Source organism: Mus caroli, chromosome 6 (assembly GCF_900094665.2).
Source record: "Mus caroli chromosome 6, CAROLI_EIJ_v1.1, whole genome shotgun sequence".
Taxonomy (NCBI): domain Eukaryota; kingdom Metazoa; phylum Chordata; class Mammalia; order Rodentia; family Muridae; genus Mus; species Mus caroli.
This window is the reverse complement of record NC_034575.1, coordinates 9,139,077-9,164,241: the sequence shown is the minus strand read 5'-3', so window position 1 is coordinate 9,164,241 and position 25,165 is coordinate 9,139,077. Positions and strand designations below refer to the sequence as shown.

Below are 25,165 nucleotides of genomic sequence, written 5' to 3'. Positions count from 1 at the left end.
TAATAGGTGTAAGATGGAATTTCAAAATAATTTTGATTTGCATTTCCCTGATGGCTAAGGATGGTGAACATTTCTTTATGGGTTTCTCAGCCACTTGAGGTTCCTCTGTCAAGAATTTTCTGTTTAGATTTGTACTCCATTTTTAAATAGGAATATTTACTTTATTGATGTCTAGTTTTATGGGTTGTTTATTACTGGTGTTTTGTCCAGGAAGTTGTGTCCTTTGCCAAAGAGTTAAAAACTATTCCTCACTTTCTCTTCTGTCAGAACTGAGGTATAAGATTTTATGTTGAAGTCATTGATTCACTTGGGTTTGAGTTTTGTGCAGCGTGATAGATAGCGATATATTTGTATTCATCTATATGCAGACATCCAGTTAGACCAGCACCATTTGTTGAAGATGATTTTTCTATGATATATTTTTGGCTTCTTTATAAAAAATCAGATGTCCATTGGTGTGTGGATTTATTTCTGCATCCTTGATTTGATACCATTGGTCAGCATGCCTCTGTTTTTATGCCAATACCATGCAGTTTTTACTACTACAGCTTCCTGGTACAGCTTAAGATCAGAGATAGTGATAACTTCAGAAATTTTTTTTTATTGTATAGAATTATTTTATCTATCCTGGTTTTTTTTTGTTTGTTTTTTTTCTATATGAAATTGAGTATTATTATTTTAAGATCTGTAAAAATGTGTTAAAATTTTCATGGTAATTGAGTTGAATATGCAGGTATCTTTTAATAGACTGGCCATTTTTACTATGTTAATCCTACCGGTCCATAAGTATGGAAGATAGTTCCATCTTCTGCTATCTTCCTCAATTTCTTTCTTTAAAGACTTGAAGTTTTTATTATACATGTCTTTTACTTGCTTCATTTGTTACTCCAAAATATTTCATATTATTTGTGCCTGTTGTGAATTTCTTTCTTAGCCTGCTTGTCATTTGTATATAGGCTATTATCCTTTTTGAGTTAATCTTGTATACACTCAGTTCACTGAAGGTATTTATTGACGTTGGAATTCCCTGGTAGAATTTTTGGAGTTACTGAAATGTACTATTTTATCATTTGTGAATAGAGGTACTTTACTTCTTTGTTCCCAATTTGAATCCCCTTGATATCCTTTAGTTGTTTTATTGCTCTAGCTAGAATTTCAAGTACTATATTGAGTAGATATGGAAAAAGTGGAGGGCCTTTTTTGTTCCTGATTTTAGTGGAATTATTTTTAGTTTCTCTCCATTAATTTCATGTAGGGTATAGGCTTGCTGTAAATTGACTTTATTATGCTTAAGTATGTACCTTGTATTTCTGATCTTGCCAAAACTTTTATCATGAAGGAGTGTTGGGGTTTTTAAAGGTTTTTCAGTATGTAATGAGATGATCATGTAGGTTTTTTTCTTTCAGTTTGTTTATATGGTAGATTACATTAACAGATTTTCATATTTGGAGCCGTTCCTGCATCTCTCAGATAAAGCTTACTTGATCTTTTTGATGTGATCTTGGATTCAGTTTTCAGTATTTTATTGAATTTTTTATATCAATGTTCATGAGGGAAATTGGTTTGAAATTCTCTTTCTTTGTTGAGACTTTGTATGGATTTGGATTAGGTATCAAGGTGACTGTGGCCTCATGAATTTAGCAGTGTTCTTTCTATTTTACTTTGTGGAATAATTGGAGGAATGTTGGTATTAGGTCTTCATTGAAAGTCTGGTGGAATTCTGCACTAAACCTATCTGGGCCTGGGGACTTTTGTTGTTGTTGTTGGTTGGTTGGGAGACTTTCCATGATTGCTTCCTGCTTGTACTTCCTTAGTGGTTACAAGTCTATTTAAATTGTTTATCTAATCTTGATTTAAATTTGGTGAGTAGTATATATTGAAAAATTGTCCATTTTCTTTAGATTTTTCAATTTTGTGGAGTACAAGTTTTTATAGTATAACCTAATGATCCTTTGGATTTCCTTGGTGTCTATTGTTATATCCACCTTTTCGTTTCTAATTTTATTAATTTGGATGTTCCCTCTCTGTTTCTAGTTAGATTGAATAAATGTTTGTCTATCCTGTTGATTTTCTCAAAGAACCAACTCTGCTTCATTGATTCTTTGTATTTTTCTCTTTGTTTCTACTTTGTTGGTTTCAATTTGATTATTTTCTGCCATCTACTCCTCTTCAGTGTGTTCGCTTCTTTCTGCTTTAGAGGTTTCAGATGTGCTGTTAATTTCCTAGTATGAAGTCTCTCCAATTTCTTTGGAAGTGCACTTAGTTCTATGACCTTTCTTCTTAATAATGCTGCTTTCTGTGTCTGGTAAGTTTGGGTATGTTGTGTATTCATTCGTGTTGAATTCTAGAAAGTCTTTCATTTCTTTCTTTATTCCTATCTTGATCCGGAAGTCACTCACCAAGCAGCTGTTCAATTTACCTAAGTTTGTAATCTTTCTGTTGTTTCTGTTCTTGTTGATATCCAGCTTTAATTTGTGGTGGTCTGACAAGATATACGTGATTATTTTAATTTTCTGTATCTACTGAGACTTGATTTGCGAACAAGTATGCGTTCAATTTTTGAAAATGTTCTATGAGGTGCTGAGAAGAAGGTATTTCTTTTTTGTGTGTGAAATGTTCTGTAGATATCTGCTAGGTCCATTTGAGTCATGATGTCTGTTAGCTCCAGTATTTCTTCCTTTACATTTTGTCTGAATGACCTGCCCATTGTTGAAAGTGGGGTACTGAAGTCTTCCACTACCAATGTATGAGGTCTGATGTGTGATTTAAGTACTGTTTCTTTCAGAAATGTGGGTGCTCTTAGATTTGGGCATTGATGTTAAAAGAATTGAGACATCAACTGGTTGAGTTTTTCCACTGATGAGTATGAAATGTCCTCTTTTGATTCATTTTAGTTGCATGTCTATTTTGATAAATGTCTTAGTCAGGGTTTCAATTCCTGCACAAGCATCATGACCAAGAAGCACTTGGGGAGAAAAGGGTTTATTCAGCTTACACTTCCATGCTGCTGTTCATCACCAAAGGAAGTCAGGACTGGAACTCAAGCAGGTCAGAAAGTAGGAGCTGATGCAGAGGCCATGGAGGGATATTCTTTATTCACTTGCTTGCTCTGGCTTGCTCAGCCTGCTCTCTTATAGAACCCAAGACTACCAGCCCAGAGATGGTCCCACCCACAAGGGGCCTTTCCACCTTGATCACTAATTGAGAAAATGCCTTACAGTCGTATCTCATGGAAGCATTTCCTCAACTGAAGCTCCTTTCTCTGTGATAACTCCAGCTGTGTCAAGTTAACACAAAACTAGCCAGTACAATAGATATTAGAATATTTATACCCATAGAATAGCTAAGTCAGCATGCTTCTTGGGTCCATTTGCTTTAAGAAAATCTTTTCAAACCCTTTATTCTAAGGTAATGTCTATCTTTGATGTTGAGGTATGTTTCTTCTATTCAGCAAAAGAATCCTCTTTCTGTATCCATTTATGTTAGCCTGTGTTTTTTTTATTGGGGAATTGAGTCTATTGATATTGAAAGATATTAATGACCAATGATTATTAATTCCTGTTGTTTTGGTGGTGGTGGTAGTTGTATGTGTGTGTACGCGTGCGTGTGCGCATGTGTGTGTGTGTGTGTGATCCTTTTCATTTGGTTGTGCTAGTATGATATTATTTATTGCCTGTGGTCTAGTGGATTACTTTGCCTTTTTTCCTTGAAGTTTTTAATATTCTTTTATTGTTCTTTGTTTAGTGTTTTATTATGTGTCAGGAGAACTTTATTTTCTGGTCCAATCTATTTGGTGTTCTATAAGCTTCTTGTATATGTATAGGCATCTCTCCCTTTAGGTTAGGAAAATTTTCTTCTATAATTTTGTTACATATATTTTCTGAGCTTTTGAGCTGGGATTCTTCTTCTGTTCCTATTTTTCTTAGATTTGATCTTTTCATATTGTCCCAGATTCCCTGGGTGTTTTGTGTTATACATTTTTTAGATTTAACATTTTTTGACTATGAGATCAATCTTATTTTTTCTATTGCATCATCAATCCCTGAGAGTATTTTTCCTATCTTTTATAGTCTGTTGGTGATGCTTGCATCTGTAGTTCTTGTTCACTAACTCAGATTTTCCATTTCTAGAATTTCCTAATTTCCTCCGTGTGTGTGTGTGTGTGTGTGTGTGTGTTTTATTGCTTCCATTTCCATTCTCAGGGCTTGAATAGTTTTATTCATCTTTTTATTTTTTTTGTATTTTTTCTTTTGGATTTTTAAAGGAATGTATTGACTTCTTCCATTTTTTTAATTTCTCTTTTCTTTAAGAGATTTTGTTTCATTTCCTCTTTAATCCTTCATCATTTTCATGAAGTTTGTTTTAAGTTCATTTTCTTGTGCTTGAGCTGTATTGAAATTCAGGTTTAGCTGTCATTGGATAACTGTCCTCTGGTTGTGCCACATTGCCCTGGCTGTTGTGGATTGTGTTTTTACACTGACATTTGGATTTGAGATGATTATAGCTCTACGTGCTGGTTTTGAGTTTGTTTTTGTTGGATGGTTCTTTTGTCTGTTGGTTTTTATTTCTACTTTGGCTTTCTGTTCTTTTTGGACTGGATCTGGTGGCCTACAGGATTCCCTAATGAGAAGGGAGTCTCTGACCAGGTTGGGGCTGAACTTCTGGGTGCTAGCTTGGCCTTTGGTGAGCGGGGGTGGGGGAGTCTCTGTTCTTCTTAGTAGTATGGCTGGCACTTAAACATCTGAAATCTTCTAGAGATGGGGGCAGTGGCCTAGCAGCAGGGCAGGCATTGAGGTATGGAAGAGCAGTGGTGCTGAATCTAAGGAGTGGGACAGTTCAGCTGACAGGCAGCACACTCACTTTTTTTTTTGGACTGGTGTGGCTTGCACCAGAGCAGGGGACATCCACCAGAGTTGAGGGCAGGGCAGTGAGGTAGTAGTAGAATGGGTCTTTGTGATAGAGTCTAGGCAGTGGGGGCCAGTTCTGCTAGTTGATTGGTTACTCACCTGTTTTTCTGATGGTCTGCTAAGAGACAATTTCTCTCTTATATTATAAGGAATAAGTATGTAATTTAAAACAGAATTTCTTAATGCTTGTGGTATCCTCTGATTTCTGCATAGAGTCCCACCTTGTCTATATAATTCTATAGGGAGAACTGTGAACTGAATCCAGCAGGTCCCTCCAGGAAACACTTTTTTTTCCAATGTCTCTTTTCCCCTCAAGTCAAGGCTGGTCAGGGTAAAGTCCTAGGTGATTGATCAGGGAATTCTAGGTCTAAAACTTCCAGAGAAAAATCATTGAGATTTAAAACATTAAATCACACACACAGACACACAAGCACACACATATATGAACATATATATACACAGTTACAAAAGGATCTGCTTTCTTTACAGAGGCAAATACACCTCTGAAGACTCAAACCACTCTCAGGTTTCCCAGCAACCAGCAAGGCCTTTTCCTTTGCTGAAGCATCCTGGGTCAGCACTAGACAGCCTAGTCCGTTCATCTACGTGCACGAAGAACTGGGACCACACTGACACCAGTCACTCTTTCCTTTCTGCCCCCACAACTCATCAATGAGTTGTGGAGGCAGAAAGTAGACAACAGCATCAAAGGAGACAACAAGGGCATCAAAGGAGACAACAAGGGCAGCTTCTGGGCAGCAGGTTCACCTGAAGAAGCAAAGCAAAACATCAGAGGCAGGTGCAAGTTTAAGACTGCAACTAAGCTGTCAAAGGAAATAGGAAATGGCTCAGTTCGTAAAGTGCTTGCCGTGCAGTAATAACAATTTGATTTCAATTCCCAGAGCTCACTCAAGAAAGCCTTCTTGTAATCATACCACTGGATGAGATCCCTGGACTTCATTGGCCAACCATCCTAGACTATTTGGGAGGCTAACAAGAGAGACTCTATCTTAAGTCACCAGTGTTTGACAAATGATTAGCCTTTGGTCTCCACAAGAAAAGATGTGTGTTATAACCAGATAGTGATGTCTTCTTCCTGTAATCCCAGTATTTAAGGGGTCAAAGAATGAGAATTGTAAATTCAAAGGCAATCTGATCTAAGATGAGGCACCCTACAGCCAACGGACAGCAACAACAACAACAAAAAAATCCTTTCCAAACCCCACCAAAAACAGTCTAGATTTTTTTTTTTTTTTTGGAGAGCTTGCACTTGAGCAGTTTTTCACTGTTCGTTAGGAGTAAGAGCTAAATCCCAGAGCTCCTAGAAGGCTATGTTAATGCAGATGACATCCTTGGTGATAGGTGATAGGATATCCAATACCTGCTGGGTGATCTGGGTCCCTGTGGACAGCTTGGGCGTGGCTTTCAGAGAGGTGGGTAGCCGGACTGGGAGGAGTCTAGGGCTGGCTCTAGGGACCAGAAGTCTCCCTTAGAAGGACTCATTTGGATTCGTAGCTCCTGTGAAGGCTGACCTGCAACAAACTGAGAAAGTCCAGGGAGTGGAGGGCTGGGGTCAGGTTTTCCCCGATCTGTGATACGGCAGTGACCCGTGCACAGCCCTAGCAATGAGGGGCGGAGCCTGGGCACGGCTGGTGACCGCGCTGATGCTCCTGGTCCAGGGAAAAGGCCAGCAAGGTAAGTGGCTGGAGAGGACGCGTAGAGGCGCGCTGCCTGAAGCTGAGTTAGGACGAGCGCTGAATCAGTGGCATCCCCCTGACCTGGCACCATCTAGGTGCCTTTCTCAGCCAGCTGCTCCTAGAATTTAAGCTCAGGCTGCCCGAACTTCTTTTTGGAATCCCTTGATCTTGTTTTGGTTTCTTTTGTTCCATGCAGATCTCCTCCTGATCTTTAAACTCCTTTAATTTAATGCAAGAACCATTGCGAAATCTGCCCTGCTGGATACCATACCGGAAAGTGGATCAGAATTAATTAGAAACTAAAGATCCCTACTCCCGACCACCTCTGGAAACAATTGGTGAAAGCTTCATTTCCAAGTGCACTACTGAGCTAGTATTGTGTATAATAGCTTTCCCATCATTTAATACAGTTTCCTGCTGCAACAGGGAACTTGATGGGAAAGAAACTCTCTCCTACCTACTTCATCAAAGCATGACAGAGAAGTGTTCAGCAGAGTGACATTAATGACATAAAAAAGAGCCAAGTCCCTTAACCTTTCTGAGCGTCTTTGTGCTCTTATTGATAAGGAAAATTAAACAAAAGGTCACTTAGTCTTGTAAGTCAGGTTTTTTTGTGAAAGTAAATGATGTGCACAGCTATCTGCAGCTTGAAGAAAAGCCACATGACCATGTCTAAAGGTTGAACATATAATTGTCTTTGTACCGTCTTGTCAATCTTGAGCAGTTTTATTAACATAAGTTTGGCCTGAAAAAGCAGGAGAGAGAAAGAAGCTGGCATTTCCCATGTGAATAATAATAATAATAGTAATATCAACAACACTCAATTTATTTCTGAAAATGCATTTCCTTAACCAGGTGGCATTTATCTGTGGCTTAAGTTTGTTAGATTTACCAGGTATTCAGGAAAAGCTTTTCTTAAACGAACATGATAGTCATAAATATTCTTAGGCAGAAGAGTGTGACTGGATGCAGGTATCTAGAGTCTAAAGAGCAGATCAGCCATTACGATACCTGTCTTCTTAAAGCTGTTTTAATTTTTCTTTTCTAGTTCTTTATACAATATAGAATACATTCTAGTCAACTGTAGTCAACACATTGTGTTGGAGAACATTATCACTTACCCCTTGTAGATATTCTCAAGCCTACTAAAAAATCTACTTTTCCCTCTCCCCCTGCCCTTCCTAACCCTATAGAAGAAAATCCATTAAGAATTTCTGGAACTCATGAACAATAAGTACTAATTATGCAGCCATTGTGTTTCCAGAAGATGCTTCTAAACATATTTATTAGTGTATCCTAATATTAAGAAAGATGTTTCTAAGTTTACTGTAAACCACATTAACAACTCTATTAGGATGTTGTGTAGACCATACAGATCACTCACCTAAACTGTGCTATGATTTTAGTACATCCACAAATATGTACAGCTGTTACAGGTAATTACTATTCTGCTTTTTGTTTTAGGTATTTGTCTTACCTGTGTATTTTAATAAACAGGATCATATTAAAGGAATTATTTTTCACATAATATAATGTTTTAATGATGTGCCATGATACGGTATGGCTCAGAACTTTACGTTTTTTTTAAGGCTGAAAAGTATTTCAACTCTAAAGAGTGCATTTTGTGCATGTATTTTTTGTCAGTGGGATTTCTTTGCTTCTTTCTTTCTGCTTTTATAGATAATGTTGCCACAAGCATCTCTATATAAGTGTTTGCATGAACACATGTTTTTATTTTTAAGCAGGAGGACGTTTACTGGGTCATAAGTTAGCTATGGTTAACTATTTTCAGAATGGGTAGTGCCTTCCAAGTGGCTGCACTGTATTATATTCCTCTAGCACATGAGGGTTTCGATTCATTTACATACCTGCTAACATTTGGAGTTACCTGACGTTTTTATTTTAGCCAACCTAGTGGATGTCGGCCTGCACATTACATTGTGGCTTGGTTTATATTTCCCAAGTGATTAGTGATTTTAAGCATGTCTTACTCATATGTATGTTGACATTTCTATATATTCTTTGGAAAGAGCCATACTTAGATCTTTGCACTTAAAAAATGAGTTCTTGAGGATTTTTGCTGTTGTTAACTTATAGAAGTTGTTTGTAAATGTTAGAATTAATCTTCTTACCATCTGTATAAAATGCAATATCTTTTCCATTTTTCTTCCATGGATTATCCTTTTGTTTTCTATATCCTTTGCAGTATAAAATTCTTGGAATTTTTGGAGGCAAGATTTTACTATATAGCCTATGTTTGACTGAAATATTTCCTCCTCCTCTTCAGCATGTTGGGGTTACAGGCATGGACCACCATACTGAACTTAAATCTTTAATTTTTGATGAAGTTTAATTTCTATTTAATTAATGTCTTGACACATTTCTCAACTAATTCTCAGCTTTAGAAAATTATGGTCTGCCTATTGTACTAAACCAGAAAGCAACACACTATTAGTAACAGACAGTGAAAGCCCATTTGCATATGTTGTCACTGTGAGCCTATCACTTATAATCTGACATATTCTCTCAAAGTCTTTGAAATCCAAGCATTGTAGATCTTAATACATACTGCCTAGTTGACTTAATTCACACCAGAACATGGTGAACAAATAGTATTCTAAATTTACATGAACTTTTGTTTTGGGGGAAATATACTAAGGCTTTACTAGAAAGCATGTCAAGTCATGACACTGAAGGATCTGCAGATCTATTCATTCAGTTCTGGACAAAGATAAGCTTGTCCTAACATGAGAGCCTAAACCTCACCACAGTGCTTACTTAACTGTCTGATATATTTTACAGCTAAGACTAGTCTTTTGCTTGCTTTGGGGACTTTTTCCTCTTACTGGGTTGCCGCATCCAGCCTTAACATGAGGGGAGATGTTTAGTCTTATTGCAACTTGATATGCTATGTATGGTTGATATCCCTGGGAGGCCTGCCCTCTTCTAAAGAGAAAGGAGAAGGAGTGGAAGGGAGGTGGGACAGAGTGAAGAGAGAGAAGCGACTCGGATGGGAGGAGAAAAGGGAAATTGTAGCCGAGATGTAAGTAATACATAAAAGAAGAATAAACAAACAAAAGTGACTTTTAGAAGCATGAGTTTTTTCCTTACTATGATTTTTTTTAACTTTCCACTCAACATTCTGTAAGTGACAGACATTTTTTAGGAAAGAAATTACAAAGTAACATAAAAATAGGACTTGTTATTAATTTTATTTACTGAGAACTGCTCTCAATAAAATAAAATAAATTAAGTGAAATAAAATTCTCATTTAAATATTATATACTCCTCCAATATTAGAAATGCCACACAAAGATGTTCCCTACAATTATTCCTTACGCTACTTTGGATTAAGAAGCACTATTTTAAGCAGGAAAATACGAAGAAACATGAGATGTGAGAGCTATAAATGCATTGAAGGAAAAATACTACATATAATTAAAATAGATCCAAGGGTTGGGAAAATCGCTCAGCTTTCATAACAGTTGCTATGCTTCTGTGGTGAGCTGAGTTCAGATGCCCGTGGTCCACGTAAATACCCTACAAGCATGCCTGTACAGGATGCCAACATGTATAGACATATTACACATACATACGAGAAGGAACATGAACTTACATTTTCCTAATGGAAGTTATTATGGACATAATAGATCACAAAAATATTTCAGTAATTCATGTAAATCCCACTACTACTATCCTTTAACATAACATCTTTAATTTTTAACCACGCACAATGTTCTTACATGGAAGGATAATAGAATTCTTTTTTTTTTTTTTTTTGATTTTTCGAGACAGGGTTTCTCTGTGTAGCCCTGGCTGTCTGGAACACACTTTGTAGACTAGGCTGTAGACTCAGAAATCTGCCTACCTCTGCCTCCTGAGTGCTAGGATTAAAGGCATGCACCACCACACCCTATTCCGATAGAATTCTTTTAAAATTCAATGAAATAATAGTGTGTGTATAGATATTGATATAGATATTTATCTGATGCTTATAGTTTGTAATTATCAAAGTTATTAGAATTATCAAGGTAGAATTATTCCTAGAAAATGCATATCTATGAAGAAGCAAGGCCTTGAAGTGATTAAAAAATCTTATAGTAAACAGGAAACTTAGGGGGCAGGCACAGTTACAAAACATAAAAACAGCATTTAAAATATTAGTTGAGCACATTGCATTCTGCAGTCTGGCAGAGGAAGGATTTTAGTGCCTACTTTAGAGAAAGTTTGTCCAACAAACGCCAGTTAATGACATTTGAATCTTGACAACTGGGCCCAAGAGGAATCCTTTTAGTATTGGTGACTTCTGGCCACAGTAAACACACCTTCACTCAAGAGCACTCAGCTCTGTTGTTCCATCAGCTCAAGTCAAATGAAAAATAGAAAACTCAAAGCTTCAGTATCTTAGAATCACACTGGGACAAGATTCAAGTTGCTTATTGCATCTTTAAAAAGGGCATGCTATGTCATCTGTGAGTTGCTAGGACTCCCTGATATTTCGAGGACAGTGTGTGTGTGTGCAACACTGAGCACATTTGCATTCTTTGGGAAGCAGAATAAAATAATAAGTATAAACTTAACTATGCTGGTGAACAAAACACATGGCATGAAAATGCTTCTCTTTCTGTCTAGCTCAGGAGTGCTCTCCTGGGGGCCACCGGTTTCTTCAGAGTCCTTACAGAAGTGTCCACTTTGACTCAGTATATCTCCAGTATTCAGCTGTTCAAGACCTGATCTGTGACCATTCTCTCTCCCCTGGTTGGTACCGATTTCTTATCTTGGACAGACCCGCTGAGATGCCAACCAAGTGTGTTGAGGTACTTTTTCTCTTACTGAAGTGTTATATTCATTTTTATTAGATTAATTTAATTTGAAATATTGCTATAATACCTACTTTAATGATAATAGCTATGATAGGAATGTTATGCTCCATTTGCTCCACAAATGTTTAAACCACAATATCTTTGATAATTTCCACAGCTGTGGAACACAATGTGATATCATTCTCCATCAAACTATGCAGAACACATATATTCCTGTGCTTGAGCCTCCTGGCTTCCCCACTAGCTGGCCAAAGAGCCAGATTTTAAGCACAGGTCCAGGTAGATCAGAAAGCTGCCATTGAGAAATGCTTGTGAAATTTTGCTCCAGTGCTATTCAGTTGCTATGTGACATTTGCTTTCCTGACTCAAACCCCACAAGTCCATCATATATTTCCTAAGTAAAGAAATACTGCCAGTGAAATTTCAAATCAGCGTTCACACAATATATGTGATGGTGTGTGTCTGTATGTGAATGTGTGTGTGTTTGTGTGGAGAGAGAGAGAGAGAGAGAGTGAGAGAGACAGACAGACAGACAGACAGACAGAAAGAGAGAAAGAGAAAGAGAAAGAGAAAGAGAAAGAGAAAGAGAAAGAGAAAGAGAGGGGGAAAGAGGGAAAGGAAGAAGGGGAAAGAGAGGGAAAGGGAGAAGGAGGGGGAGGGGGAGAGGGAGAGGGAGTGAGAAGGTTAATATTAGATGCTTTTTTGAACTGATTTCCACTTAGTGTTTGAAACAAGATCTGTCATTGAATCACGCCCTCCACAGTGAGGCCAGACTCTCTGGTCAGAAAGCCCCAAGGATCATTCTGTTTCTACCTCTCCAGTGCTGGGTTTTATAGACATGTGCCATGCCTTTTTTTTTTTTAATGGTAGATATTGAGGCTCAAATTCAGGTCTTCATGTTTGTCTGTCAAGCACCTAATTAACTTAGCTATCTTCCTAACAGTCAAATATTTCTTGGTTCTACTCTACAGACAGTATACCTGCTATAAATCAGTAACCTGGAGGCCTATGATCCCAGCACATAGAGTTTCTGTCCTTCAAACCCACTCTGTGTACAGCCTACATGCCTTATTTTTGCTATACTTGGAAATAGACAGCCATAGACCTTTCAGGAATGTCTCATTTAGGTCTATTTCTATTTTTTTTTTATTTTGCTATTCTGGCAATTGAACCCAGGATATCATACACATTAGGCAATCACACTAACACTGAGCTACATTTCTAACCATGTTTAAGATCTTGTATACATAAAGTCAAACCAAATGTGATTTTCTGAATTTAACTTTTCCCTGAACTTTCTTCTTCCAGTCAGTATTTGATGCTTTTCATCCTGGTAGAGTCTTGCCTAAATAGTTAGCCCAAATGGCTTTGTTCACACAAAGATCATTTGTTTTCCAAATTGCCTCAAAGAATAAGCATAAGGAAAAGAAATGCAGAACACTATTTTGTGAGCATTCCACTATGAATTTGATTGAGATCTCTAGTTGTCTGAATCATAATTTTCAAATGAGAAGTCACCAGTAATTCAGCTAATCATGATGACATGATATTGACACCTCCTCTAACTATGTTACTTGTGACTAGTTGGGATTTCAAACTTTACCTGTTATTGCTACTATAATCTTGTCCACATAATCTAAGGAATACGACTAAGTTTCAATATTGTAAAAAACATTATTTCAGAACCTCTGTTTGTGGCATCCAAATGGTAGCAAAGTATTTGAACATGGTATTCATTTTGCAGCTTATATGTTACTTGCACTGCAGGTATTGTAGGTATAGAGCCTCACTTGATTTCACAGTGAGACTTTGTGGTAGCCAATGAACCTCATTATAAAATTATGGATGCAGACAGAGTTTGAATCATGTAACTAAAGTCATTACATTAGTGGCAGAATAACAGGCAATGTTGCTACACCATGAATCCTTTGCCTTATCACAAGCTTTCACATAGCTCCGTGGATGCTTTCCAAGGACTGGCCAGACACACATGGCTTTTGGTTAGAATATGAAACTTTGTGACGGGACTGTACTATTCAAGAAAATGTCCAAATTGATAATCATCACTAATGACTTGACACCGCATCTTCGTGTAGCGTGCTATTCTTACTTTTTAACCTAGATGGCACAGAGCTACTAATTAAGACTAATTATACTGTATAAAATTATGTCTTATCAGATCACTTATCTTATTTTCATTCATATTTTGAGGGTCATTTAGTTGCATGCTTTTCCTTTCAGAACATGTAAGAATAACAAACAAAACAAAAACTCAGAAAAAGTATGCAATTTTGACAATATTTAATATTAACACTGTCATAATGGCTGCTTTATTTTATACTTTTTTGCTTATCTGCTTTTATTTTTTATCACTTTTGTAACATTTTACTTGAAGAAAATAAACCCATTAGAATTTAAAAGTAAAACTTGAGAAAAATTAGGGGGAAAATCACATTGTTAATATTTGGGTTCTCTTTCTTTGGCTAAATTAATTGATTCTAGAGCCTTACAGAATTGTGAAAATGAAATGGCTTCCCTTGTTCTTGAAATTCAGCACATGGTCACATGTCCTCACCTTGTTGGTGGTGAATAACTGTCCTTGTTGAGTTTAAAGTAATATGTATTAATCATAAAAACCGCAAAGAAAGGACAGGCAATATAGCAGTGATCTTTTTCATAATCCATCTCGGTGGGGGCAATAATTAACATGCTCTCTCTCTTTTCTCTTATTTGATTTTTACAACATGCTTTTGTAGATAATTGCATCACTTAGCATGTTCCTATGTTAAAAATTGTATGTTACTTTTAGAAATGATGTGTATAATCATAATTTTAATACAATTAAAAAGTTTTATGAGTAAAATTCATGAAAACAAATCTTTTAAGGTGTTGGAATATATACTCATTATTTAAAACATAATGATGTTTTAATTCTCATAGCAAAATATAAAAATGTATCTATTGATACTGCATATTCATCCATTAGATATTTGTATTTCTTTTAAGACTTACGAAATTTTGGTCTTAGCATTTGTAAATAAATAACATGACCTGAATAAAATAAAATAAATATTATAATGTAGCAATAAATAGTAAAAATAACTACTTCAAATAGTTTCTTCATTTAATTATTTATTCAATATTTTATGATTATTAGTTAGTCATATCTATCAACTTTTCCTTATAATTTTCTTTTGCTTTTAAATGTGGAGATAACATGATTAATGACTGTAACCTGGTTATTGGTTATTCCTGCCTAGATGCTGCATTTGAATTTACACTCTAGCTGTGCTCTTTAAGCATGTACTGATGCCTGCTCAGTATCAGAAAAAGATGCTGGGTACCTTGTCCAAAGTCATGAGTCTTTTAACTGTTCTCAAAATTTTGTCTTTTTTTTACAGCTTTATTGGCCATTGAGATACATTTTTCTACCTGGAAAGAATGTTGATAGCAAGTTCATCCACTTTTAACTCCATTTTTCCAAGTTGCTAAATGATTTTTCTATATCAGATTATAAATGCCACCCTTTTTCTCTTGTGGTTTTTGTTTCATCTAGACTCTGAATTAATATCAAATATACATTATCTCCAACAATTGTGAAACATTCTCATGATTAGTTGGCATCTATGCTATATATTAATACACTTTGAGTTTAATTCGCTTTGTTTTCTGATATGTTGGCTGATTTAACAAATTATCTGAAGTTGAATTTCTCACTTATAATACAAATATAAAATAAAGGTATTTTCATTGAACATGTTATATTAGTATTAATATTATATTAATTTAATTTTCTTTAAATTTGCTTTCTTATGCAGTAGACATATAGGTAGACAAATGTTTTGCCTGCATGTATGCATTTATATCACATGCATGTCTGGCTCCACAGAAGACGGAAGAGGGTGTTGGATGCCTGGATCTGGACTTTTGAATGGTTGTGAACCACTATTAGGATGCTGGGATCCAAATCCTGGTAGTGTAGGAGACCAGGATGTGCTCTTAACTGTTGAGCCACAACTCAAGCCCCAAGATATTTTATTTGTGAACTATTTGATAATTTGCTATTTAGAGGATTATTTAGAAAAAAATGTAAAGCTTTTCCTGTTTTTGTGAAATTAAATGACTATTCAACTTTTCTTTTCTCTGACATGAAAGATGAACCACTGTGGGACTCAGGCCCCCATCTGGCTGTCTCTGAGTGATTCAGAAGCCCTGCCTCTTCCTGGAGAGATGAAGAAACTGACAGCTTGTGCCACTTGGCAGTTTTTGTTTAGCACTGAAAAAGACTGCTGCCTCTTTCAAATCCCTGTGTCTGTAAGAAACTGTGGGGATTTCTTTGTTTACTTACTGCAACCCACTCAGGGATGTATGGGCTACTGTGCTGAAGGTAAGGAAGGTCTATAACACTGTAAGATGCTAACTGTAGAGATGTTCATTTCTACTTTGAATAGGTTGTCATGAGCTAATGTGAACAGGAGACTTGGTCTATCTTTATTGATAAATTAAAGACAACTTTCTGGCTTAAATTGGCCAGGTTTGTTTAGAATATTTATTAATCTCTTAAAATGCTCAGAAAAAACAATGCTGCTGTAAAGATATCAAAGCAAAATTACTGCACGTAGCACCTTAACTGCTTAAGAAACTTAGTTTCTCTTTGCCCTTTGCCTTTCTATTTAAGATGTGATAGATAGCAAGCATATCTTGCTTTTCATTAGAAATTTACTGAGTGTTTATACAGAGTCAAGAATTACTTTAGGCCCTGGTAGTGGTTGCTGTAAGAAATAAGATAAGTGTTTCTCATAGAAGAATACCTCCAACAGGTCATAAGTAAGCCAGATATAGCTCACCAAGATGAGTATAAAATATCTATGCATTCCCTAAAGATGAGTTTGCGATTCTATTTGTTATGTACTTGCATGTTGGAATACTTGTCTAGTGTCTACATAGCTTTAGCCTCCAGTACAACAAAAACTGTAAAACTAGAAAAACAAACAAAACAATATCCAATCATGTTTGTAGCTTTTGTGTCCCTTTATTTTGATTGTGGTATAGACTACTACATGGCTAGCTTGTAGATAACAGTGTTCGAAAAAGAGAACAGAACTGTGAAGATGGAACCAGAAGACAGCATGAGCATCTGCAAACTTGCAGTAAGGAACTGGGTGTATTAATTTTTTCCAGAGGCCAATTTCTTAGCTTAAAAATGAAAAAAAAATTGTTATAACGCAAATTAAGAAATCTTCTAGAAAACAGATGAGAATAATAAGTTTCAGAAGAAACAAGAACCAGAAAACTCCAGAAAAGAATGAGAAACTATCCTGTAGACTGAAGAAAAATTTTCTGAATGATACACTGTTGTTGTTTCCGGCCAGCAGATCACAGCCTGGGTTCTAGCCTGGAAAGGCATTTTGGAAACCTGGAAGAGAAGAGGGGCTAGGCGGCGAGAGAAAGAAATGTAGCTAAGACAACATTCTGATCAAAGCTCAATTTTACTATTTCCAGACACTCAGTTATAAAGGAAGGGGGAGGGAACCCGATTTCCCGCCAAGTAACTCAAGGTCCAGTAGCAGGATGAACACGTGTGTGCCTCCAAACAGTAAAGTGACAGGGTACAGCAGGACGAATGATCAGGAAGCTCCACCCTTGAGCAAGCAGGTTCAAGCAGGTGGGGGAAGGGAGACCACACACTGTGATTTCCTGGAATGGATATTGGGACATAAGAGGACACCAGTGGGAGAAATTGTGTTTGTTTTTTGTCTAATGTAGTCTTTATTATTATTATTATTATTATTATTATTATTATTATTATATTTTCTTTATATACATATCAAATGCTATCCCGAAAGTTCCTTATACCCTCCCCCTGATCTGCTCCCCTACCCTCCCACTCCCACTTCTTGGCCCTGGCGTTCCCCTGTACTGGGGCATATAAAGTTTGCAATACCAAGGGGCCTCTCTTCCCAGTGATGGCCAATTTTGTTACATATGCAGCTAGAGACACGAGCTCTGGGGGTACTGATTAGTTCATATTGTTGTTCCACCTATAGGGTTGCAGACCTCTTCAGCTCCTTGGGTGCTTTCTCTAGATTCTCCATTGGGGGCACTGTGTTCCATCTTATAGATGACTTGAGCATTCACTTCTGTATTTGCCAGGTACTGGCATAGCCTCAATCAAGACAGCTATATCAGGGTCCCTTCAGCAAAAGCTTGCTGGTATATGCAAAAGTGTCTGGGTTTGTTAAAGGATTACTTTCTTGCTTTTTCTAGGATGTAGTTTCAGTCCTTGTGTTGGTGTTTTCCTTTTATTATCCTTTGAAGGGATGGATTTGTGGAAAGATATTGTGTGAATTTGGTTTTATCTTGGAATACTTTGGTTTCTCCGTCTATGGTAATTGAGAGTTTTTCTGGGTATAGTAGCCTGGGCTGGCATTTGTGTTCTCTTAGGGTCTGCATAACATCTGTCCAAGATCTTCTGGCTTTCGTAGCCTCTGGTCTCTGGTGAGAATTCTGGAGTAATTCTAATAGGCCTACCTTTATATGTTACTTGACCTTTTTCCCTTACTGCTTTTAATATTCTATCTTTATTTAGTGCATTTGTTGTTCTGATTATTATGTGTCAAGAGGAATTTCTTTTCTGGTCCAGTCTATTTGGAGTTCTGTAGGCTTCTTGTATGTTCATGGCCATCTTTTTCTTTAGGTTTGGGAAGTTTTCTTCTATAATTTTGTTGAAGATATTTGCTGGCCCTTTAAGTTGAAAATCTTCATTCTCATCTACTCCTATTATCTGNAGGTTTGGTCTTCTCATTGTGTCCTGGATTTCCTGGATGTTTTGAGTTAGGATCTTTTTGCATTTTGCATTTTCTTTGATTGTTGTGCCCATGTTCTCTAAGGAATCTTCTGCACCTGAGATTCTCTCTTCCATCTCTTGTATTCTGTTGCTGATGCTCGCATCTATGGTTCCAGATTTCTTTCCTAGGGTTTCTATCTCCAGCTCTGTCTCACTTTGGGTTTTCTTTATTGTTTCTACTTCCTTTTTTAGGTCTTGTATGGTTTTGTTCAATTCCATCACCTGTTTGGTTTTCTTTTCCTATAATTCTTTATGGACTTCTACCTCTTTAGCACTGTTCTCCTGTATTTCTTTGAGTGAGTTATTAAAGTCCTTGATTTCCTCTACCAGCTTCAAGAGATATGCTTTTAAATCCCAGTCTTGCTTTTCGGGTGTGTTGGGGTATCCAGGACTGGCTGAGGTGGGAGTGCTGGGTTCTGATGATGGTGAGTGATCTTGGTTTCTGTTAGTAAGATTCTTACTTTTGCCTTTTGCCATCTGGTAATCTCTGGAGTTAGTTGTTATAGTTGTCTCTAGTTGGAGCTTGTTCCTCCTGTGATTCTGTTAGCCTCTATCAGCAGACCTGGGAGTCTAGCTCTTTCCTGAGTTTCAGTGGTCAGAGTACTCTCTGCAGGCAAGCTCTCCTCTTGCAGGGAAGGTGCACAGATATCTGGCGTTCAGACCTGCCTCCTGGCTGAAGATGAAGGCTTGAAATTGGGCCTGTCCCAGATGTGTTGCCTCTGCAGTCTGCACGCTCACCTGCACAGACTGGTCTCTGAGGGACAGGGGACACAAGATGGCTCTCTCACCTGCTCTGGTGGACAGAACCCTCCCAGGCAGACACCCCTCCTCTGGCAGGGAAGGTGCCTTGATGTCTGGAGTCCAAAACTGGGTCTGTCCCAGAAGCTGTGTCACTTCTGCCTGTCCCAGAAGCTGTGTCACTTCTGCCTGTCCCAGAAGCTGTGTCACTTCTGTAGTCTGCACTCTCACTTGAGCAGACTGGTCTCCGAGGGACCCGGGACCCAAGAGGGCTCCCTCACCTGCTCTGGCAGAGCCCTCCCGGGTGGACACCTCTCCTCTGGCGGGGAAGGTGCCCAGATGTCTGGTGCTTGAAACTTGTCTAATGTAGTCTTGATGTAGGAAGATCAGCTTCCTATTTTTGACAAATACATCCTGGCCTTATAATATGCCAGCAGTTTTAGAAAATGACTCTCAGGTGTATATGGGGATGTTTTGTGTTATATTGTGAGTGTGAGTGAATCTAAAATTACTTTAAGCTGAAATATTTATATAAAAAAAAACAAAAACAAATTGTTTTTAAATGAATGCCTTATTAATAAAAGAGAGTCAGGCATTACAAGAGGCATAGACTAGCCCAAGGAGAGTGTCTTTAAAAATTAGTTCTGGAAATCTCTGAACAGTTGGAGAATCTGAATTGATATCTGGATGAGGAGAATTAGGCAGACATGAAAAAATATGATGGGGACAGAGTAAGGAGAAGTACTGGAAGATGAGTTCAGAGAACCAGTGGTAACAGCTGTGGGATCTTCAGTTCATTTAAGAACTTAGGTCGAGTCAGAACCATTGTATAACATCTTAGGATGTTTTCAAGTAGACTGATAATGCAATCGGAGGACTGTATGCTAAAGGCATTATTCCTAGAGAAAGAAAGCTTCCTGTACACTATTGCATTTGTTCCATAGTGAAGCATGAGTGGGCTTACAGGGAAGGGGTAGAAATTTCTTATACTAATAGCAAAGCAAAAGGGGCATTGAGCTTAGCTGCAATTCTCAGACAAAATATGCATACATTATTTTATCTGTTTATATTGTTGGAGAAATATTCTAATCAATAAAGCCTGCCTTTGGTATAGGTTAGAGGATAAAATAAGTTTAAAGTCTTCCCTTATTCCACAGAGCATTCGTGCATTTACTAATCGCCATTAATCATATTAATGGAAAGGTTAAAAGTTACTTTATGAGAGTGTGCTGCAGGCAAGCAAGGATGCAGTTCACAATCTGAAAGTCTCTTCAGATCAGACAGCATTGACACTGAGAGCTGGAGGGTGCACAGGCCATAGTCAGAGCAAGTGGGTCAGGATCAGCTCATAGCAACAGCAGGCAGCATATCCTTAGCGGATGTGCTTAGTGTGGAAGCAGTGCAGAAATATTGGGTGCCCATGAACAAGGGAAAGCATAGGGGTCTTCTAGGGTATGGCAGTAGTGCCATCTTCAGGGAGCTCTTTACTGTTTTATGAGTTTAGGTTGAAAGGGATGCTACATCTACTGGCAAAACACTTTGAAAAAATTCACATGACATATAAAAAATATAGTGAGTTCAAGGGGATACAAGATAGCAATTCTAACTATGTAACACCAATTAAAAGGTTGAGAGTGGTAAGAATACAATTGGAAAAAGTAGAGGGCAAAAAACTATTAAGACAGGAAAAACAAGCTTTTTTTCCCCGTATGATAAAATACCAGTTCAGTAACAGGATATAGCCATTCAATGGACTGAACCAGAACCAGATGCACACTGTGTGATACAAAACTGGTAGATCCTATATTCAAGGAGAAACGGACAAGCCTTCAATTACACTGTACATCACCAACCACTATGTGTAATAAAATGAAGTCAGCAAAGAGGACTAGAGCAACTCTATCAACCAATTTAGTCTAAATGACTTTCAAGGCAACTCCACACAAGGGAAACATAATAAATATTCTTCTTAAGTGGATCTACAATATTTACCAAAATAAACATCATTCTCAGCCCAAATCAAGAAAACCAGATATTTTAAAAATGAAGCTTATTAAAATTAATGTCAATTGAACATTTATTTTATAAAATAAAAATTTACAAATTAGGTACCTCAACTTACAAATTTAGAGACTATTAGAAATATAAATGAGAATCAGAACAATAGGGTGAAGAAATGAATAGAATAGAAGTCAATAACTTAGTTCACATAAACAACAGACAATTTAATCAATCAAAATATAGTTCTTTGAGTAGTTGAATGAAAGCTAAAAATCTCTATCCATAACTATGGTTTAGAAAAGACCACATTGGGACCAGCTATGTAGAGCAGGTGGTAGACTGAGTGCTTAGCATACTGACAGAGTCATTCTCTAGGAACACACAAATAGAAAGGGGCTTGGGGAGGAAGAGAGAGTGGGAGAGAGAAAGAATATTAGGGTTGCAACTGAAACAGGGCACGTATGAGCTCACAGAGAGTGAAGCAGAAAATACGGGGTATACATGGGTTTACACTAGATCCTCTGTATATATACTATAGTGTTCAGCTGGGTGTTTTTATGAGACTCCTAATTGGGAGTATGAGTGGCTCTTTGACCCTGGCTCCTGCTCTAGGGACTCTTTTTCTCCTGTTGGATTGCTGTGTTCAACTTTTTACCATATTTTATTTTGTAATGAGTGGTAGTTAGCTCTTAAAAGGCTGTTCCTTTCTAATTAGAGACAGAAAGTGAGTGGATCTGTAGGAGAGACAATGTGGGGTGGAACTGAGAGAAGCAGAGAAAGGGGAAACTATAGTCAGGATATATTGGATGAGAAAAATCCATCTTCAATAAAAGAAAAAAAGGGAAGTAAAAAAAGACCCCAGGGGAAAAAGATTTCACAGATAATATGAGAAGAAGAAAGGTATAATTAGGAACAATTCTTTTATTAATTTGACATCCTAGGTGAACTAAGTTCATATTTTAAGTTACTTAAAATATGCAACCAGCCACAATCACTTAAAAACAATGGTTCCATTTGTATTCAAGAATGTTTGTTTCTAGTTCCATACTATTTCAAAAGGATCAACCAGGAACCAGACCATTTTGAGTGAGAATGTTCCAAACATATTAAGTGGAAACAATAACAAATTTATGTAAAATCTTGTGGATAAATGGAATGAAATCTCTAGTCCTGAGAGTCTAGAGCTAAGCCTCTGTGAAGCCAGTGTTACTCAAAACAACCAAAGACAGACACACAAGAGAAAGATATTATTCCAAAAAGTTTTAAAAGCTTTAAGGTGAAAATTTAGTACTTGGGAAGCTGAGATGAGATGAAGTTTATTAATTTGAAGTCAGTTTGGGTTACATAACAAGTTCCCAGGCAGCCTGGGCTAATAAGTGAAACCCCATATTTAGAATGAAAATATTATGACCCAGTCACAAAAATCTTCTAGGCCAAGAGACTAAAATTACTATCTGCATAAAATCCCTATAAAATGAACAATTATGGCTATAACTTTTATTCAGAAGAAAAGTGGCAGCATTATGGTAAGAATGTCTTTAGTATCATACAAAAATGCCAAACTGTCCTTCAAAGTGACAGTATCATTTGGCACTCCTACAGCCCAAACATTTGAAATTATCAGTGTGTTCTGATGTTTAATAGTGATGACCCCAAGAAGGTATAAAATCTACTACTACTTCAGAATATAATCCTGGACCATCAATCATGTTTGATTGTATCCTTAAAGGGGGAAATTTCAATATATATATATATATATATATATATATATATATATATATCCCACAGAGAACTAAGTCCTAAGCTCTTGTTAAAGTGTACTTTTCCAAGACCTGTTCTTAGATGCACGTGAATTTACACATTTATGGTCATTTAAATTAAAATACAAACTTTAACCTTTTACAGTTATTTCTGATGTGAAGTTACACACATGTGGTCCTGGAGAAACAGAAAATGAAGGTGGCTGTGTTGGTGTGTATGACATTGTTTTTATACGATGTAGTTATATGATAGTGACTTTTGTGAATATTTTTGTTCTGTGGCATTAAATGTTGAATTATGCAAGCATTACCAGTCTGATAGAAATCAGCAATAATGATAATTGTTGTAATATGTGTGTAGAACATATCCCTGAGGTTAGTAGAAGCACAGTTAAAAACAAACAAACAAACAAACAACCTGTAAATATTGGTAGACTCATTCACAAGAAATTGATGATTGAACTTAATTTTCATAGAACTTTACATTTATTTGTACCTATTGTTTTACTTTCAAAGATCTTCCTTCTAGAACTGTCCAAGCAAGTGTGAAGCACAATAGTTAATACAATGTTTTTTAATAAGATGGAAAAATGTTTTAAAACTCTAAATAAACCAGACACATTGGTATGTATCTTTGATCATAGTTGGAAGATTATAGTAAGTTTTTGTCTTCATAGGATGACTGTCCCTCAATACAAACAAACATTAGTCATTTCATTGTGTATAAACAAATACAATTCCCAAAAATTAGGAGGTAGATTTTTTCATCCAGTTACTATGATTACTAGCTCTGAGTTACTTCCCTGCACTCTTCCAGTTGAAAATTGATTTTGCAGACAACTTTCCCAGTATATCTGGTATCAAACCATTATGCTATCTCAAATTCTCAGCTTCATTAGAGCCTGTGAGGATAAATAATCTTTATTGTTTCTTTAATATTTTTAGATTATAATATAAATAATAAAACAATATCCCTTAAACATTGTAACAATAAGCAAACAATATGATTATTGACCTACTATGTGTTCTAGAAACTGATTTTCTAAATTAAGGGTCTGTATAAAAGCAAAAATCTATTATCTTTATGGAATAAATAACACATTTCAACTGGTATTTGGGGTGTACCATGTAGGACAGAGCTTGTCTGTCCTCTGTCAAGCCCTGGGTTCAAAATGAGCCCCTCAGAAAGCAATAGGCAAATTTAATTACGTCCTTATTTGCTTATTTCAGCAAATTATGATTATTTAAAATATTTGTGTAATTATTTAGAATTTAAGATATATAAAACTACACAAATTGAAGAACCTGAGCAAAAACAAAACAAAACAAAAAAACCTCACTTTGACTGTGGTCACTTGGTTTAAGAATTACTAGGCTATTTGAGCTATTTGTAGCTCGGCATAGGTTAATCTCAGCATGCAGGAGACTGATGCAGAAAGATCAAGAGTTTGAGGCCAGCATGAGCTATGTAACAAGATCCTTCAACCAGAGACTCCAATATGTTTGTTGTTATTATGTTAATTGCAAAACAATCCATTTGAAATACTCCTTGGCATATGGTGTCCAACAAAATGATCCTTTAAATAAAATGAAAGTAAGTTTCTTTAAAAAGGTCTTAAGACAAAGTTTCTCAGAATTTTCCAGTTAACTTCGTGACTGTCACAAAATAAAAATATACGTAATAAAAAGATGTACATTTCAGAATATACTGGAGCATCTTGTTAAATTTTATCAGTCAAATATTTTTTCTATTTATAAAACAAAACAATCTGTATACATACCTGAATTTAACTTTACAAATGCCTGGAATTAAAAAAACAAACAAGCAAAATGTAAACTCTTCATAAATGTTCTAGAAGAAACTTCAGGCATAGCTGTGGCCTCCAAAAAAATGAAAAGAATAAGACATTTGCCAAATACTGATTTCAATTCGCTGACAGCATTACCAGGAGACAGGAAGAGCTCTGTCAACACAAAGTTCTAATGATTAGGGTTAAAAGCAAATTCCAAAATACGCATTTGAGGTGATGCTATGGTAATTCGTTAATCTTTACAACAAGAAATTACAAAGGTTGGTGACTAAATTTCGTCTGTTCTATATTTTAGAATGGATGATTGCCTGAGGAATGTGAATCTCTATTCTTTTCACAATCCAGGCTAGCAAAGGTTCCGCGTGACTAATGTAAGCGTGAGCTGTTACTCTGATGCCAGGCAGTATTCAGCATGGTTTAAAGTGGAGTGTTTCCCTTTGTTGCATGCTAGAAAATAATCATTTTTCCCCCAAATTGCTTCCCTGTCTTCTTAAAGTAAGTGTAGGATTGATAGTCTGTGGGTCCCTTTTTTCTAAGACTCTTTTTTCTTCCCTCCCTCCCTCCCTCTCTCCCTCCCTCCC

At 36.7% G+C, this 25,165-nt stretch overlaps 1 protein-coding gene across 1 annotated transcript in view; it reads left to right on the top strand.

The window, feature by feature from the left end:
* Window positions 1-6,532: 6,532 nt before the first annotated feature.
* Window positions 6,533-25,165, top strand: part of Vwde (von Willebrand factor D and EGF domains) — a 72,634-nt gene continuing 54,001 nt past the window's right edge. The window contains exons 1-4 of the mRNA XM_029478615.1: window positions 6,533-6,602; window positions 11,237-11,421; window positions 15,583-15,814; window positions 22,919-22,984. Of these exons, the coding sequence (XP_029334475.1) occupies window positions 6,533-6,602; window positions 11,237-11,421; window positions 15,583-15,814; window positions 22,919-22,984 (553 nt within the window). The remainder of the gene's footprint in view (window positions 6,603-11,236; window positions 11,422-15,582; window positions 15,815-22,918; window positions 22,985-25,165) is intronic.